Source organism: Artemia sp. Qi Xiang Cuo, chromosome 19, assembly GCF_049724085.1.
Source record: "Artemia sp. Qi Xiang Cuo chromosome 19, ASM4972408v1, whole genome shotgun sequence".
In the NCBI taxonomy this organism is placed as follows: Eukaryota; Metazoa; Arthropoda; class Branchiopoda; order Anostraca; family Artemiidae; genus Artemia; species Artemia sp. Qi Xiang Cuo.
Genome location: NC_142812.1, coordinates 6,437,015 through 6,457,580, shown reverse-complemented (window position 1 = coordinate 6,457,580; position 20,566 = coordinate 6,437,015). Strand labels below are relative to the sequence as shown.

At 34.2% G+C, this 20,566-nt stretch overlaps 1 protein-coding gene across 1 annotated transcript in view; it reads right to left on the bottom strand.

The window, feature by feature from the left end:
• Window positions 1-19,927, bottom strand: part of snRNP-U1-70K (small ribonucleoprotein particle U1 subunit 70K) — a 109,726-nt gene extending 89,799 nt beyond the window's left edge. Inside the window, exon 1 of the mRNA XM_089105294.1 lies at window positions 19,754-19,927. Within this exon, the coding sequence (XP_088961420.1) occupies window positions 19,754-19,897 (144 nt within the window). The 5' untranslated portion in view covers window positions 19,898-19,927. The remainder of the gene's footprint in view (window positions 1-19,753) is intronic.
• Between the last annotated feature and the right edge of the window lie 639 nt (window positions 19,928-20,566).

Below are 20,566 nucleotides of genomic sequence, written 5' to 3'. Positions count from 1 at the left end.
AAAAAAAAGTTACTTGCTTGCGATTTTTTCATAATTTCTTGAATGAAGTATCTGTACTGTATATACTAGAGGTAGAATCAATACAGAGTTTATTACTTACAAATAGTTTCATAATTTCTTGAATGAAATTTCCGTACTGTGTATCCAAGAGTTGACTTCAAGAAAGAAATGGTTACTTACTGAGAATTTTTTCATAATTTCTTGAAATTAATTTCTACATCGTTTATCTAACTCGTGAAAACAATAAAGAGTTTGTTAATTACTTAGAATTTTGTCATAATTTCTTGAATGAAATTTCTTTTTGTTTATCTAACAGGTGAATTCAAGAAAGAATTTGCTGCTTAGACTGAAAATGTTTTCATAATTTCTTGAATTTAATTTCTACATCGTATATCTAACTCGTGAAAACTATAAAGAGTTTGTTACTTACTTAGAATTTTGTCATAATTTCTTGAATGAAATGTCTTTTTGTTTATTAAACAAGTGAATTAAAGAAAGAATTTGCTACTTAGTTACAATTTTTTCATAATTTCTTGAATGAAATTCTCGTATTGTGTATCTAAGAGAATGAAATTGTTACTTACTGAGAATTCTTTCATAATTTCTTGAATTAAATTTCTGCATCATGTAGCTAAGTGAAAATTGTTTGTGATAAAGAGAAAAAAAGTTACTTACTTGCGATTTTTTCATAATTTATTGAATGAAGTATCTGTACTGTATATCCAAGAGGTGGAATCAGTAAAGAGTTTTTTACTTACTTACAAATATTTTCATAATTTCTTGAATGAAATTTCCGTACTGTGTATCCAAGAGTTGACTTCAAGAAAGAAATGGTTACTTACTGAGAATTTTTTCATAAGTTCTTGAAATTAATTTCTAAAACGTTTATCTAACTCGTGAAAACCATAAAGAGTTTGTTACTTACTTAGAATTTTGTCATAATTTCTTGAACGAAATGTCATTTTGTTTATCCAACAGGTGAATTTCAGAAAGAATTTGCTACTTAGACTGAGAATTTTTTCATAATTTCTTGAATTTAATTTCTACATCGTATATCTAACTCGTGAAAACAATAAAGAGTTTGTTACTTACTTAGAATTTTGTCATAATTTCCTGAACGAAATGTCTTTTTGTTTATCCAACAGGTGAATTCAAGAAAGAATTTGCTACTTAGACTGAGAATTTTTTCATAATTTCTTGAATTTAATTTCTACATCGTATATCTAACTCGTGAAAACAATAAAGAGTTTGTTACTTACTTAGAATTTTGTCATAATTTCTTGAATGAAATGTCTTTTTGTTTATTCAACAAGTGAATTCAAGAAAGAATTTGCTACTTAGTTACAATTTTTTCATAATTTCTTGAATGAAATTCCCGTATTGTGTATCTAAGAGTTGACTTCAAGAAAAAAATTGTTACTTACTGAGAATTTTTTCATAATTTCTTGAATCAAATTTCTGCATCATGTAGCTAAGTGAAAATTATTTGTGATAAAGAGAAAAAAAAGTTACTTCTTTACGATTTTTTCATAATTTCTTGAATGAAGTATCTGTACTGTATATCCAAGAGTTGGAATCAATAAAGATTTTGTTACTTTCTTACCAATATTTTCAAAATTTCTTTAATGAAATATCAGTATATTGTATCCAAGAGTTGACTTCAAGAAAGAAATGGTTCCTTACTGAGAATTTTTTCATAATTTATTGAAATTAATTTCTACATCGTTTATCTAACTCGTGAAAACAATAAAGAGTTTGTTACTTACTTAGAATTTTGTCATAATTTCTTGAACGAAATGTCTTTTTTGTTTATCCAACAGGTGAATTAAAGAGAGAATTTGCTACTTAGACTGAGAATTTTTTCATAATTTCTTGAATTTAATTTCTACATCGTATATCTAACTCGTGAAAACAATAAAGAGTTTGTTACTTACTTAGAATTTTTTCATAATTTCTTGAATGGAATGTCTTTGTTTATTCAACAAGTGAATTCAAGAAATAATTTGCTACTTAGTTACAATTTTTTCCTAATTTCTTGAATGAAAGTCCCGTATTGTGTATCCAAGAGTTGACTTCAAGAATGAAATTGTTACTTACGAGTTGACTTCAAGAAAGAAATTGTTACTTACTGTGAATTTATTCATAATTTCTTGAAATTAATCTCTAAATCGTTTATCTAACTCGCAAAAACAATAAAGAGTTTGTTACTTACTTACATTTTTGTCATAATTTCTTGAACGAAATGTCTTTTTGTTTATCTAACAGGTGAATTAAAGAAAGAATTTGCTACTTAGACTGAGAATTTTTTCATAATTTCTTGAATTTAATTTCTAAATCGTGTATCTAAGTCATGAAAACAATAAAGAGTTTGTTACTTACTTTGAATTTTGTCATAGTTTCTGGAACGAAATGTCTTTTTTTGTTTATCAAGCAGGTGAATTCAAAAAAGAATTTGCTACTTACTAACAATTTTTTCATATCCACGAGGTGACTTCATGAAAGAGTTTGCAACTTGCTTCCAATTTTTTCATGATTTCTTAAATTAAATTTCTGCATTGTGTATCCATGAGGTAACTTCAAGAAAGAGTTTGTTACTTACTTAGAATTTAGTCATAATTCCTTGAACGAAATGTCTTTTTGTTTATCCAGCTGGTGAATTCAGGAAAGAATTTGCTACTTACTTACAATTTTTTCATAATTTACTTAATGAAATTTCTGTATTGTATATCCAAGAGGTGACCTCAAGAAAGAATTTGTTACTTACTTACAATTTTTTCATAGTTTCTTAAATGAAGTTTCTGCATTGTGTATCCAAGAGGTGACTTCAGGAACGAGTTTGTTACATGCTTACAATAGAACTATTCTAAAGAATAAAGACGGGTTAAGCTTAATGATATTTATTGCTTAAACGTATTGACACATAGCTCAAAGAGACACACAAGGCCCAAAGAAACATACACAGCTCAAAGAGACACAAACAGCCCAAAGAGACAAACATAGACCAAAAAGACTCAGACACCCCAAAAAGACACACAGTCCAACGAGACACACACAGCCAAAAGAGACACACACATCACAAAGAGACACCCACAGCCCAAACAGACACATACAGGTCAAAGAGACGTACACGGCCCAAAGAGAAGCACACATCCAACAGAGAGACACAAAGCCCAAAACGACACAAACAGCCAAAAGAGGCACACACAGACCATAAAGATTCAAACTGCCCCAAAGAGATATACAGCCTAAAGAGACACACACTGCCCAAAGAGACACACACAGGCTAAAGAGACATACACACAGTCCGAAGAGACACACAGAGACCAAAGAGAGACACACACGGCTCAAAGAGACAAAAAAACACCCATACAGAGACATACATACCAAAAAGATTCAAACCCTACAAAGAGACACACATTGCCCAAAGAGACACACATGGCCTCTAAGAGACACAAACAGCCAAAAGAAACACACACAGACCAAAAATATTCAAACTGCCCAAAGAGACATACAGCCTAAAGAGACACACACACACAGACCAAAATGACTCAAACAGCCCAAAGAGACACACATAGCCCAAAGAAACACAAACAGCCCAAAGAGACAGAAGCCCAAAGAGACAAACACAGCCCAAAAAAGACTCAAACAGCTCAAAGAGACACAAACAGATAAAGAGGACTAAAACACTCAAACGAGACGCAGAGCCAAAAGAGACAAACAACCCCAAAAGAAAAAAACAACGCAACAAAAAAAAACAAAAACGCCCAAAAAGAAACCAAATGACAAAAAGTTTAAAAAGTCCCAAATACCCACACAAATCCCAAAGAGGCAAACACGACCCCTAAGAGAGCCAAACAGCCAAAAGAAAGACACAGACCAAAATGACTCAAACAGCCCAAAGAGATACACATCGCCCAAAGAAACACAAACAGCCCAAAGAGACAAACACAGCCCAAAAAAGACTCAAACAGCCCAAAGAGACACAAACAGATCAAAAAGACTCAAACAGCTCAAAGAGACACACAAACAGACCAAAAAGACTCAAACAGCTCAAAGAGACACACAGCCCGAAGAGACAAGAGACGCACACATCCAACAGAGAGACACAATGCCCGAAAAGACACAAACAGCCAAAAGAGGCTCACACAGACATGCAAGCAAATAACATGGGAATTCCTATACACGCAAGCAAATAACATGGGAATTCCTATACACGCAATCAAATTAACTTGGCAATATCTAAAAATTAAATCAAATAAAATTGTATTACCAATACATTCACGAAATTAACATGGGAATTCATATACACGCAAGCAAAGAACATGAGAATTCCTATACATGCAAGCAAATAACATGGGAATTCCTATACACGCAAGCAAATAACATGGGAATTCCTATACAAGCAAGCAAATAACAAGGGAATTCCTATACACGCAAGCAAATAACTTGGGAATTCCTATACATGAAAGCAAATAACAAGGGAATTCCTATACACGCAAGCAAATAACATGGGAATTCCTATACAAGCAAGCAAAATAACATAGGAATTCCTATACAAGCAAGCGAATAACATGGGACTTCCTATAAAAGCAAGCAAATAACAAGGGAATTCCTATACATGCAAGCAAATAACATGGGAATTCCTATACATGCAAGCAAATAACATAGGAATTCCTATACATGCAAGCAAATAACAAGGGAATTCCTATACATGCAATCAAATAACATGGGAATTCCTATAAACGCAAGCAAATAACATGGGAATTCCTATAAATGCAAGCAAATAACATGGGAATTCCTATACATGCAAGCAAATAACATGGGAATTCCTATACATGCAAGCAAAAAACCGTGTAATTACATATCCAGCCATGCAATAACATGGGAGTTCCAATACATGCAAGCAAATAACATGGGAATTCCTATACACGCAAACAAATAACATGGGAATTCCTATACAAGCAAGCAAATAACATGGGAATACCTATACACGCAAGAAAATAACATGGGCATTCCTAGACAAGCAAGCCAATACCATCTGAAGTCCTATTCTATCAAGAAAAGATCTTTTTAATTCCTATAAATGTAATCAAATACCCAGGGAATTCCTATACATGCTAGCAAAGAACATGGCAATTTCTATACATGAAATATAAGAATATGTGAATACCTCTGATTGCCTACACATAAGATAGTAATAACTATAACTGTACTCAAATCACAACCGGCATCCCATAAAACTCATCACAAAAAATGGGACTGCATATGCCCGCACGCAAATAACTAAGGAATTATTATAAATCAATTAACATAACGAGGGAATTACTATACACGCAAGTAAATAACATTTTAATTACTATACATGAAAGCAAATAACATGTGAATACCTATACATGCAAGCAAATAACATGGGAATTCCTATACACGCAAGCAAATAACATAACCATTTCTTTTATTCAAACCCCAACCACAAATCAAGTTATCGTATATTGAACAACCTCTGATTGGCTCATAAAAAATGCCTACGTCAAACGATACACTCATTGTGCAATTCTTATCAAAAAAAAAAAGCTTTATACCCCTTTTTTCCAATGAGAGTTAGCTTTAGCAACGACAAACTATTGTCGACAAACTTTAGCACTCCTAACAAACTATTCTTGACTAAAGGCAATTGTCCAAAAAATCAATCACACTAGGACCGGTATTGCGTACTCGTTCCTCTTTGAAAGATGTATTGACCTCTAGATTAGAATTACCTACCAGAAAAACCGGAAGGAACGCAATTCGTTTAAACCCGTTCATATTGTATACACTTTTGACCATATTCTTGTAGGGTTGAATGTAGGGTTGAAAGTACTAGATAGGTTACTACTGATATGCAGGTACAATCCCTTTATATGGGCATCTCTAAAGAAGTCCAACAAGAGATGCTACAGTCAAACGAGAGTGACGCAATGAAAAACTCGTTTTTACGAGATGATTCAATCCACCGCTGTAGAGAAATACATTGTATAGCGTGGTTTTAAGATATTTAGTGTTGTTGTTTTTTTTTTTTGGGGGGGGGGGGACGTACCTAGGTTAGATTACGTATTTAATATGTGCTATGCTTTGTTCCCCACTCCCCCTAATGTGCAAATAGCCTATATAGCCCAAATTTGTTTCTAAACTATTATATAGTCATTCTATTTTATTTTATTTCATTAGCATTAACCAAACTTAAGTTTTTAGAAAGGCCCATATAAAGGGATTGTACCGACATGCACAAGTGTATGTTGACCACAGACCATGGGCGCCCAAAAGCTGAATTCCAGGGGGGAGGGGCAAACCTCATCTAATTGGCACTTTTAATTCTATATAATAGAAATCTCAGAACAAAAATATAAAAATAAGGCAGCATCATTCAGCCAGGGGGGGATGGATCCCCCCTGCCCCCCATATGGGTGCCCATGCCACAGACAGGGCAAAAAAGACCGGGCCTCAAAAATGAACTTCTAGCCGTGAAGACCTGATGTTACCAGGGGCGTTGTTTCGGGGAGGGGGCAGTTGCCCCCCCCCAATAATTTGGAGAAAACATTATATAGCTCATTCCCATTGACTGTCCGAATATGGACCCCTCTTGCCACCCCAATAAAATAATCGAGGAACAACAATAAACCCTAACTAGAGCTAAGCCCCTGAATCTTACATATTTTAATTTTCGATTAAAAGGAAATTAATGAAATATTACTAATCCAATTGTATTTGATATCTTTGTTCACACAGCTTTAAGAATTTAGTCCAAGCCAAAATTAATTTTTTTTTTTACTGTTTCTGTTGCGTTACCTTATTAAATTTTAGATGAATTACGGACAGAAATGAATGAGATAGATCAATAGAATACTGCATTATTTCCTGGGAATCCGCAAAGCCAGAAAAGTTTTCCAGGGAAGGGTAATTTCTAGACAAAAATTTAATAGGGACAAATTAGTTTAATTTCAAGGACGGTATGGTACTTATCAGGAAACGAATATAAACTGTCAGATAATATTTGAGCAAAATTTATTAAAGAGTTTATTCTATTTAGAATGAAGAATATTAACAAAAAAGAACCAATAAGAGTGCCTTTATTTCGAGGCCACGTTGGGGAAACCAAATTTTCGTTTCAACATTTTCTTGTGCATTGGGTTCTCCATGGCCCAAGGAATTAGGAATATTCAAGCCGATAAGAAAAAGAAATTAGTCCTTTTTGGAAGACCCATGTCCCAAAACTGAGTTTTTTGTACACAAAGAGTCCTCTTGGTCTAACGCCTTGCAGTTTTGAAGTTCCAAGCCGTTCAGAACAAAAAAAAGTGATCCTTTTTTGCCCCATTTTCAGCTAAATCAGTGCTATTTTTCCTTTTTTTTCCCCAGTGTATTAGGGTCTCCTTGACCTCAAGGAATTTGGGAAAAACTATTTTGGCCCATCTTTGCCCTTTTTCCGGACCTTGTTTTCGAAATGAACCAACTTTTTTTCTATTTTCCATTCTGCATTGGGATCCTCTAAGCCCAAGAACCCAAGGACACGAGTTTCTGCCAATCGGAAAAATAAATTTGGCCCTTTCTTGGGGTCCGCTTTTTTGTACATTGGGTTCTTTTTGGCACAAGGACTTCCGTGAATTATACCACAGAAATTTACAGGCGTGGGTTACGAGCCTTTTCCAAAGCTTTTTGGCCCTGTATTGGGTCCTATTTCTGGGGGGAACAAGTATATATTTTCTTATTTTTCCATTTACATTGGGGTTCCCCTTAGACCAACAGCTTAAGGATAAAACTTTCGATTCGATTGAAGAAAAAAGGTTTATTTTCTTTATATCCCCAGGCATATTTACTTAATCTTTTGATTATACTTAACAAAATGATTATCTCAAATAATTTGATGGGATATATAAAAGTGTTGGAGGGGGTAGCAGCAAGAACACAGGAAGGAGGCTGGTTACCATACTGTCGTTTTTGACTGTTAAGAAGGCCATTGAAATTTTCCAATTCTAATCGAATGAGTCTCCTCCCAAATCCCCAAGACCCCCATTTGACCAGAAAAAAATGTGACATCCCCATTTGCAAAAGAATTGACCAGGAAGAAAAAAGAAGTAAGGAATAAATAATATATGGATGGCACATGGCTCTTTAACATAGGCAGCGTTAGTGCACTACGTCGGATGAGCCTCCCACTACTTGGCATAAAAAGGGCATTGAGTTGAAGCTTTAGGAGAACAGAAAATATGTAAGCTACTTAAAGAATAGGACGGGTGTTTTCCTCGACATTTTATTTAGGGTAAAAGCCCACAAGAAATTTTCCCATAGCTTGGCAGAAATTTAAACAATGCATTTTTATCATGTAGTATGGATAGTTACTTTTAGCATGTGCAATAGCATAAGGCTATGCCCAAAACAGTAGGGCACATATTGTATTGTCAAAATCTCACAAAAAAGACACACTAATTTTGCTAATTTACCTAGGCCACGAAAACTGCCAAGTAGCATTGCCTATTCTATCCCTCTTTTTGCACACCTGCAATGGCCCATATATAATCTTTTTCCTTATAGAAAAAACTTGACTTTGGTAAAGATACTAGATAATATTTTTTTTTCAGTATTACCATATGATTGTAGCTTGCTTTTAAGCATGGTTTCCTACATTTGTGGTGTTTTTCAACATATTACTTTAAGAATAAATAATGATTCCAACCACACGAGTAAAAAAGGGGGTTGGGGGGGGGTGAGAAAAATCCATGAAAAGCCCAAAATAAACGGCCATACAAATCAACAGTTCAAGGCCAATAATAGCAAACATGACATATATTTCAGACTGATGTCCAAAACCCATTGTCATCCCCTAAAAAGAAAACGGTCAAGAAAAAAAAATCTTTACAGCACAAATAAGCCCTAAAAAAGGAGACTTAACATTCCATGAATAAAAAACTACTAAAACCCAGAAATTGTACAATTATTTAACTTTGCATGAAACAAAGGCGAAAACTAAAACCAGAAAAATAAACAATTCCTTAACTATATAATTGAGGCTGTACATAAATCTGCGACTTCCTTACTCTGATTCCAAAAGGATATCATCTCCTGATTGGATCTGCACCCCTGCCCCAAAAATTAGAAAACAGTCCAGCAAATATATTTTCGATCGACCCGCACCCCACCCTTCGAGGATCAAATCTACCTGCGCCTAGGCAATAGCTCCAATTTTTCGTTAGAATTTTATAATTTCATTAAGTGCAACCGTAATCACTAGAATCTAGAGAACAAAAATAGTCCCGAGGGGTTTTGGAAAGAGTTGTCACGTGTAGTTCCAAGGACAAACCCAGAGTTTTATTCTGGATCTTTTTTCGAGATATCCTTAACGCAACACATGCAAACTAAGTGTAGAGAACCGCGCCCATTTACCTCATAACTTTAATTCCCTCTCAGCCTTATCCCCAATAGAACAGTCAAGTTACAATATTAATCAAAAAATCCTTACAGCAGTCAAAATAAAAGCAGTCATCAGGAATATGTGACTGTGAAAAGGTGAACTATTCATGTAATGGATAAAGGATTATAATGCCAGTACCTAGAGTGGATACAAGTGGCCCAGGAGTGAAACCCCCCAGAAAACAAAGTAAAAAAAGCAAGTAAGTAGTTTTATCTCTCATTTCAAAGACATTTCCAGGTGTAGACGGACCCGGTTATAAGGTCTCCTATTGACAACATCGATATTCCTAGGAACCTTTTTTCGCCCTTTTCATCATAAGAATTTAGCACAAGTCTAAAAACTTCCATTGTCCATACTTCTTTGAACAACAAAAAGTGGGTACCGGTACATTAGATGTTCACTACTAAAAAGTCAAGTTTTGTTAATGGTAATGAAATAAAATAGTATGAATATGTAATAGTTTAGAAACAATTTTGGGCTATATTTTTGCACATGAGGGGGGTGGGGTAAAGCATAGCATATATTAAATACATAACCAAACCTAACCTAGGTACCCCCCCCCCCAAAAAAAAACAGTTTAAATATTGTAAACGCAATGAAAACTACTCATGCATTCCATGTCTAAATAGTGGTCTTATGAAATAACTGGTCTCCGGCAGGCTTCATCTGCCATTAGTATATAGAAGTGACCATCTAATGCACTAGTACCCACAACATGCTTGATTAGTAAGGCTGAAAATAAGTTCAAAGATGGTTATGACTGAAATGATGACTATAGCAGCTGCTCTGTATTAAGACCAACTGGCACTGACAACACCTCACGGATCTTAAGTGCCTAGTTCCAATAAATAACAATCTTATTTCATCCTACAGAAAATAATCCTCTCCATCGAATCTGAAGATTTTATTTTGACCCTATTTATAGTGGCACTAATGCTTTTTACTGCGATAAATGAATAAATCAAGCAACCTACAAGCACCTCTGGTCTGAAAAATTCTAAAAGTATAAACAATGAAAAGGCTCACTAATTAAGTGTGAAGCAAATATAGGAAAAGGGTTGTTAAATGATTAAAGTTAAATTCCTGAATTCATATTAATAAAAAGAAGTTTCTAGACAATGTTGCAAGTCTTTGTTTAACAGAGATTTAGACTTTACCTTAAATTATAGAAGCTATTCTTGAAAATTTACATAAATTATACTCTTTTAACCTATTCATTGATTCAAAGCAAAAAGCACTGAGCCTGTGACTATAAATGCAGTTATTTTTTAAATATGGGTCGCCAGGAATATGGTCCAAACAGCATCTCCAGACATCATGGGAGGAGGAGCAGTCTTGTAGAATCGTCACTTAAACATAATTCCTGTTACACAGGGTGTATCTGACATTTTCATACTTCTGAGATAGCAACCAAAAATCGATTGATAGGCAGTTTTCATAGGGAGGTTCAGCAGAGCGATGTATGCTCACTCCCATTTATATCCTCCTGGCTGGCCTACCATGCCCAGCTAATACTCCCTTTGAAAACAGCTTAGCATAAGGTTTTGGCAGTTATCCCAGAAGGGTGAAAATGTAATGTAGAGTTGAGTGTGAAAGCAATAATATATTACTACCACTGCTAACAACTGTTTGTTCCAAGGTATTTTCTCTAGAGTAGTGGCAACAGTTGAGGTACAACTCGCCAAAAAAATGATATAGTTCAACTGCTGTGTTGGCATCAATGTGGCTTTGCTCCAACAAGCTGCTAGTAGTACAATATATGGTGATAAGTCTAACAGTGAAATTAGGACACAATTAGGCTTACTTAATGCCCTTATCCCTACCCAGTTATAGAAACCCAGATTAGAGAATAATGTGATTCAATATTGGTACACCCTTCACCAGACTGCAGGCTCTGTCATCTTTTACTAATACTGCATTAGATTATGTAAAGCACAGGCAAAGGACATTAACAACCAGAACATTTATCATTTAAAAAAGTTGCAATATTTATAATCACCAAATTATTCCTGGTCATAATTTATAGGATAGTATAACATTTCGGTCACACATGCAGTGACTGTCATCAGTAGTAAAACTTTCAGCAGTAAAACATCATTAGTTTTACTACTGATGACAGTCACTGCATATGTGACCAAAATATCTGGAATTTTTTGTGAATTTCTATCACTGTTTGTGAAACACAGTGATGTTTGTGAAACACAATTTCTATCAAATGTGACATATACAGTACTATTGAATCCTCCCTCCCTACTATTCCAAAAGTCCCTAAATACAAAATGTAATCCACAGGATTGGAAGGACTCTTACATCACTCCTATTCATAAAAAAAACAGCAGACATTAAGTCAGCTATCACCAACCAGTTAGTCTCACCTTAGGAGTAGAAAACTTCATGAAGGCATAGTAAACTCAGCTATTGTAAAACACCCAAGAGTCAACAACTTTGTATTATCTATTATAGGTAATATGAATGGCTTCCATCCCATCCAATCAGTTGATAAAAACCTCATTGATCTATATGAGCATGTCAGAAAATTTATGGACATTCAACATCCAGATATGATATTAGATTTACTAAAAACATGTCAAAGAAGATTAAATTATAAACTCCATGCAATAGGCCTTCATTATGAAGCTACATATTGAACAATCCAATTTCTTTCTAACAAGAAGAGCCTGGCAAAAATATTTGGGGACCATGGATCAATTTATCTCTTGGAGTTAGCAGATGTAGAAGACAAGGTACCCCAAGGCATGATTTTGGGTCAAACACTATTCACCACCAATAACAATGATGCATTTTTGAACATAAGGAATATGATTTGCTTATATATGAATGATTCCAAAATAATTAGTCTTATTAATGACCCCTCAAAAGTGCCAGACATACAAGCAGATCTCAATGTGGGTAAAAACCTGGCAACTAGAATTTAATATCCAAAGATGATACACTTTGAAGCAAATAACACTCAGAGCTAGTACTACATGAAATCCAATGATGATTCTAAACAACCAATCCCTGCAAGATTTGGGAGTCTTGGCTGATGGCGGGCTCAAGTTCAGTTTACACAAGCAGTCTTTGGTAGCTTCAACCAACCAAATCCTTGGTGTAATAAAGAGAAATGTTCTGCAGCAAATATCCAACAGAGATTACTAAGTTCTTAAAGGACATGATTGAACCAAAACTAGAATTTGATATATACTGCTACTCTAGTTAAAAAGTAAGCAATTAACTCTGGAATATATGCAACAGCAAGCAATGAAATGCAAAACAGGTCTTCAATATTTTACCTGCCCCTCACATACCAACATAAGCAATGGTGTGTGTCAATCACATTAAAATTATTTGCAACCCTGATAGGAACCCAAATTTGTTCAGAACAAACAGTTCCATAAGAACAAGGGGCCAATCCCTGAAGCTGTACTGGAAATGTGCTACAACCCAATTTTTTTCCCAACTACTGTGATAGGCCAATTGAGCTCCCTTAGCCAGAACACAGCTATATCCCACTAGTGTTGAAGCCTTCAAGTCAGCTGTTTACAGTGAAGCATGTTAGGGCACACAGTTTGGGATACAACCAAAAAACCAAGTCGCCAGCATCTCTAAGGTCTGTTCTTATTGCAGGCAAGTGCAATTTAAGGTAATTTTCTACCAAGCAAAGCAATTGCAAAATAGTTAAATTTACCCACAATAACCAAAAAAGTACAAAAATAATACAAACCAACATACTCATTTAAAAGTTTATGCCTGTCTTAATTAGTGGAAACAATTAACCTTTTCCAAATTATTATTGAGTATACTATTCTTTAACTCTAGAATTCACAATTCCAGAGACTTGAGTATATTTTAAGCCATATTTTTTTTTTTATTAAACTTAAAAGACATTTTGATAAATTCTTCGAAACCCTCTAAATCAAGATTGACTCAGTGTTCGTTGACTCAGAACACTTTCTTTGGGCCTTGGGTGTGTTGTAGATCTATTTCTGAAAGTTACATAGTGGAGTTGAGGGAATAACATTCTCAGGGATAAATCTAGAGCCTCAATGATCCCCCAGGAAGTTATTTTGAAGTCTTAACTCCACTCTTTCCCCCTCTAAAGGGCGCTGGCTTATTATGGAAGTTTACAATATTTATGTTATAAAAGTGAAACCTTAAAATATACATCTACTGCTCAAATGAGGCACACAGGAATTGTTTTCGGTTTTGTAAATCTATTTGTTCAATTTACGAAAAAAATTGATATGACTTAAATTCCTGTTGAAAACTCAAAGTTAAGGCTAAATGTTTTTTTTATGTGAAATCTTAAATATGTAAAGACCTGCAATCTTCAAAGCCCTAGAGATGAATTGACAGGTCAGGAATGAACTGTTGACAAAGATAAAAAAGGCATTGACAGATGCAGAACAACACAAGATTTATTATTTACAACTTTACATAGGACAATCACAGGGACAGGGGACATTTACAGGTGAAATGATTTTTATTAATCCCATTACTAACAAGCATGATTTGAGGTAACATTTGGAACATCGTGTCCCTATTAAAGTAAAGGGAGCACCTCTAAATTTACCTCATTCACCTAACTCAACTACTTTCCATGATAGCAAAAAGTCAAACAAAAATTTTACCCACAGTTAAGCTCTGAAAGTATTACTCATCTACTCTCCAAGACAGCAAAAAGGTCTCATCTAGAAATGATTAAGTGTCTCCTCTGATGGTTTGAGTAAGGCTTGTTTTAATATATTTAAAATCTCTTAATTAAGATTTAGTAAAGGCATTAGGCTTATAACACTTTCCTTGTGCTTTATTCATGGCAAAGATGAAGACCTGCCCAATTTCTAAAAGTCTCATAGCTTATCTTAGGTCTGTACCCTTTTGAGGGTGGAGGTGGGTATTTCAAAGTAGCTTCCTTGGATACAAGCTAGGGTATATACTTAGTTGTTCTACTCTCTATAATAAAACACTATAAAATTCTGGAAACTGCTTTAAAACATTTTAAAATACTTACTTATGGCAACAATCCCAGCACTTGGGGAACCTGGACAGTTCCTAATCTTGGACAAATTTCTTGATTACAATATAGGTACCTTTTTTCATTTATTCAGATACACCTGAAGAATCAGAATTTCATCTTAAATTTAAATATATCCATTTCCTTTACAACTTTACTTTACAGCCCCCCCCCCTAATGGTCAAATTTATACATTGAATTGTATATATATAAACTGGATTTTCCATAGATTACTCTTTTCTTGAAATTGATATAACAGTTTATAAAAAAAGGAAAATTATTTACATATATTCAATTTAGGCTATATATTTGACCATTTAGGGGGGAGCAGGGAGGGAGGCAGGTTGACTGTGGGCAAGTCTTGTTACAGAAATTTGCAACAGTTGTGATGGAATGAATATTACATTTGTATTCAGGCTGACATTCTCATTCTTAAAGCATGTCTATCTCTAGACTATCTCAATAATTAACAAACTGACAAATTTACCAAAATTTATCTTTATAGACAATATGCTTCTAATCTTGGACATGATGTACATAGGTTTAGATAGATGGGATTGGCTGATAATTAAAACAAGGTTAGTTGGGATTGGCTGACAACAGCCTTGGAAAACTGTTTTATAACATTTAAATTTAGATAAGTTACCTCAACAGCCTAGCCTATTGAAATATAATGTGTTGAGAGGTAATTATTTGGTAAAAAAAAAATAGAGAAGAAGAAAAAAACTATTTTAGCAATTCCTATTTTAGCAATCAAGACAAATAAGCACTTAAACAAGATCTTGACCAATCCAATTACCTAGGACAAAACAGTATAACCAAACAGTCAACCAATCAAAATGTCTAAATCTACACAGAGTTATCATTAAAATACAACCAAAATAAAACAGCCTATTGGCATTCTTTGTTTTTCCAGTAATGCAACTATTTTCTTCCTGCCACTGGTTTTCTATTTACTATTAAATTAGGCAATTAAGAAAAGCAGTTTTATGCTATTCAAAATACAAAGAATAGCCTGGCATACATAATATTTGCTCTAGCCAAAACAATTGTCAATTAAGGGGGAGGGGCATGTAAAGTAAAGCAATGTATCTGATTGTTTTAATATACTAAAGTAGCTTCCAGGACTAAGTAGTGTTTCTGGTAAAATTCTACTTTAGCTACTTTTGGCTAAATTGGAAAGGGGTTAGGCTAGGAAAATGAAACTTTCATAGTTGGGTCTACAGACATCTACCATATGGCTAATATGGGTGTAAAGTTCATTTGTGATGCAAATGAATGTCATATTTAGATTCAAGATACAATTCTGAGTATATTATTTGCATATTAGAGGGCTGGGGGTATATACTCTGTAAATATAAAGGTTCTAAGAACTTCATGAATTTCTTAGAAAAACAAGGAAAGAAGCTAAGGTAAAGGTTCTCCCCCTGCAAAATGTGTTAACTATGATTATTCTGCTTATTATGGAGTAAGAATTGTTTTCTTGACATGTTTCCTTATGTCCAGCTAGGCTACTAGGCTTATAATACTGGTTGGCTAATTTAAAGATTTGGATATATATATATATATATATATGTCAAATTAGCCATCTGGTGGTATCCCTGGGTCTACAGGCTAAAGTTTGTCCTGGGAAGGTATTTTGAAGTACCTTCCTCTATTCCTCTCTCTAGAGGGTCCTGAAATTTGACTACAAGAAAGGTCTATTGACCTTTTGAAATTTTGACAAAACAACATTTTCCCTTAATTTCCAGTTGTCAGTTTCTTATTCTCTGGCTTTAGTTCTGAAAAATGCAATTCCTGTTATTTGAGTAGAATTTTAAGCAATATCTATGTTTTTTTTTTTCAAAATTAGGAAATGTATTTGCATATCTTTAAAACCTTATAAATTGGGATTGAGCAAAGTTGTGAAGCTGAAAACAATTTTGTTGTACAGCATTTAAGCATTTAAGATCTATTTTACAAGGTTTCACTTTTGTAATACTCAGATTTTTAAAGGTCAGGACCCTCTATAGGGAGAAGGAGGTAGATACTTCAAAATACCTTCCTGGGATATACATTGGTAATTTTTTTGCAGTTCATATTATTGACTTACAAATTAATAAAACATAGCACTTAATTCCTTTTTTTATACTCTTTCCAAATATAATAATCATTTTTGTCAGAAATTAATTTCCCCCATAAATTCAAATATATATTTGCACATTAGGGGAGGTAGCGGTAAAATTTATTTCTATTAGGAGGTATTGGTAAATATATCCCCTGAATTGGTATATATAGGGGTGGAGGAAACATTTATTTCCGACAAAAATGATTTTTACATTTGGAAAGAGCATAAAAATGATATTGAATGGTATGTTTACTTTATTTGTAAGTCAATAAGGTAAAATTCTACTGTATCTACTTTTGCATACCTTGGAAAGGGGTTAGTCTAGGAAAACAAAACTTGCAGGGATGGGTCTACAGGCTAAAGTATGTTCTGGGAAGATATTTTGAAGTACCTACCCCTATTCCTTCTCTCTCTGGAGGGCAGGGACATCCCAAAGGGGGAGCAGGGAGGGGCACCCCCCCCCAAATTTTTTGGCATTTGGCAAAAATTTTGCAAAATTGCCATAAATTAACAAAATACTAGATTACTGCAAAAAATTTGGTAAATTTCTACCAAATCACATTATTGAGTTAGGAATAAAGTGAATACACCATTCAATGCCTTTTTTTATGCTGATTACAAATATAATAATCATTTCTATTGGAAATGAATTTCAGCCCCCCCCCCCCTATATTTGCCAATTCAGGGCTAGGTTGTAGAAATATATACCCTGAATTGGCATATATAGGGGGGGGGGGGGGCTGAAATTAATTTCTGATAGAAATTATTAATATATTTGTAATAAGCATAAAAAAAGGCATCAAGTGGTATGATATGCATAACTTTATGCGTAAGTCAATAATATGATTTGGTAGAAATTTACCAAAAATTTGGCATAAATCAGGCAGCAATTTGGTAAGATTTATGAAGATTGCCCCCTCCCCAATAAAATGAGTTTTGGGATGCCCCTGAAATTTGCCTATATGACATGTCTATACCTATTGAAATTTTGACAAAACAACATTTACTATAATTTTCAGTTATCAGTTTCTTTTTCTTGGGCTTTAGTTCTGAAAATGCAATTCCTGTTATATAAGTAGAATTTTAAGCCACATATATGCTTTTTTGAAGTTTAAACTTACCTCCCATTTACATCAGAAACAAAATTTGCCCCCACACCCCCCCCCTAATGTAAAAATATATCCCCTGAATTGGCATATATAGGGGGGGGGGGGCTGAAATTCTTTTGCAATAGAAATGATGGTAAAATTCTACTTTAGCTACTTTTGGCTATCTTGGAAAGGAGTTTGGTTAGGAAAATGAAATTTTCAGGGATAGATCTACAGGCTAAAGTATGTCCCAGGAAGGTATTTTGAAGTACCTACCTCCACTCCTTCTCACTCTAGGGGGTCTTAACCTGTAATGATCTTTAAAAATCTGTGTGTTATAAAAGTGAAACCTTGTAAAATAGATCTTCTGCTTAAAATGAAGCCCAACAAAATTGTTTTCAGCTTCACAACTTTGCTCAATCCTGATTTTTAAAGATATGCAAATACATTTCCTTAATTTTGAAAATTAACATTGTTATGGCTTAAACTGCTACTTAAATAACAGGAATTGCATTTTCAGAACTAAAGCCAGAAAAAAAGAATCTTATAACAGAAAATTAAGGTAAAATTTTGTTTCGTCAAAATTTCAATAGGTATAGATAGACCTGTCATGTAGTCAAATTTCAGGATCCTCTAGAGGGAGAAGGAGAGGAGATAAGTACTTCAAAATACATTCCCAGGACATCCCTGAAAGTTTTATTTTCCTAACCTCACCCCTTTCCAATATAGGTAAAAGTAACTAAAGCAGAATTTTACCAAAATGATTGTTATATTTGTAATCAGCATAAAAAAGGCAGGTAAAGTTCTATGAAATCATATTATTGAGTTAGGACTAAAGTGAATACACCATTCAATGCCTTTTTTTATGCTGATTACAAATATAATAAGCATTTTTCTCGGAAAGGAATTTCAGCCCCCCCCCTATATAGGCCAATTCAGGGTTAGGTATAGCCTATATAGGGAGGGGGCTGAAATTCATTTCTGTTTGAAATGATTATTATATTCGTAATCAGCATAAAAAAAGGCATCAAATGGTGTATTCACTTTATTCCTAACTCAATAATATGATTTTGTAGAACTTTACCCAAAAAGGCATCAAATAGTGTATTCACTTTATTCCTAACTCAATAATATGCCTATGATTTTTGGTAAATTTCTACCAAATCATATTATTGACTTATGCATAAAGTGAATATAGCTACCACTTGATGCCTTTTTTGGTCAATAGCCTATATACCAAATTATATTATTTGAGTTAGGACTAAAGTAAATACACCAGTTGATGCCATTTTTTATGCTGATTACAAATACAATAAGCATTTCTATAGGAAATGAGTTTCAGTCCCCCCCTATATATGCCAATTCAGGGTTAGGTTAGGTATAGCCTATATAGGGGGGGCTGAAATTCATTTCTGATAGAAATGAACCTTTTTTTATGCTGATTACAAATATAGTAATCATTTCTATTGGAAATGAATTTGAGCCCCCTATAGCCTATATGCCAATTCAGGGTATATATTTCTACAATCTAACCTAACCCTGAATTGGCATAGGCCTTATATAAGGGGGGGGGGGGCGGAAATTCATTTCTGATAGAAATGATTATTATATTCATAATCAGCATAAAAAAAGGCAATCAATAGCCTAATATGATTTGGTAGAAATTTAACCTGATTTGGTATATATTTACCAAATTTTACTGTCAATAACATGAACTGTGAAAAATTTACCAATACTTTAGCCTTTAGACCCATCCCTGAAAGTTTCATTTTCCTAAATTAACCCCTTCCCAAGATAGCCCAGAGTAGCTAAAGAATTTTACCATGTTTCCTTAAGGAGAGCAGAGCCACTAATTACACAGTGTTGGTTTACTTTGGGCAGAGCATCCACTCCCAAAAGTTCGTCTATCATTCACCTTTCAACTCAGCAACTTCCCCAAATAGCAAAATTTGCTTTCAGAATACTATTTTTGAGTACAACCAAATTTAAAATTGATCGAGTAATTGCACTATAGGATGGTATAACCTATATCTGAAATGGCTCAAAACCTAGACGCTGTTCTATTTTTGTCTAGGCCTGCCTGCTTGGTCACTTAAAGTACTCACCTCAAAAAGATCCACAAGGCTTCCAACACCGGTATAGTTCTTATTTTTCTTTTCATGAGGAAGCTTTTGAGTAGGAGGTTTAAAAGGTATAGGGTCCCTAGGAGCAAATAAAGCTATTAAATTAGGGGGCAGAAACTGCGTCATTTTCAAACCCGGTATCCTTCTTTCTTCTAAACTGATGAAAGCGATGTTCACAAAATTTTCTGAAACCACAGAGGGAAAAGCTTCGACTCTACCACAAGTTGAGAGAAGATCCGGCGGAGACTTTCAGAAACACTGCGCCAGTCAAAAATAAATGGGCGTTTCCCTGCCGCAAATCCTTTAAAGAAAAATTCCCTAGTATATGTTTAAAATTTATAAATTATAATGGAAGCAATTTTTTATCACAAAGGGAGAAAATTTTTTTCTCAAGGGATCAAAGGAAATCTCTGACCAATAACATACACTGTATATCCATTACATTGTTTTGCCTAAGGGCAAAACAATTCTTTGCCCTCAGGCCTTAGATTAAGAAAAATACCAATAGGGTCAAAAATATTCCTCAATCGTATTTCAAACTAATATTTACTCACATTTTGGATTCAATAAAATCCTCATTTCAGCTTAAGCTTCAATTACCAAGCTTAATTTTGAAAGTTCGTACACGAACACAGCAATAAACAAGTTTTACGGATTGTAAAAAGACATTATTGTTTCAGGACAAAGAGCATTCCAATTATCCACGCTTTTTGTTGAAGGGGCAACAGCTCATTTTTATAAAAGGATTTTCAGATGATAATGCTTTTTAATGGGGGGGGGAGAGGAGGAGGAAGA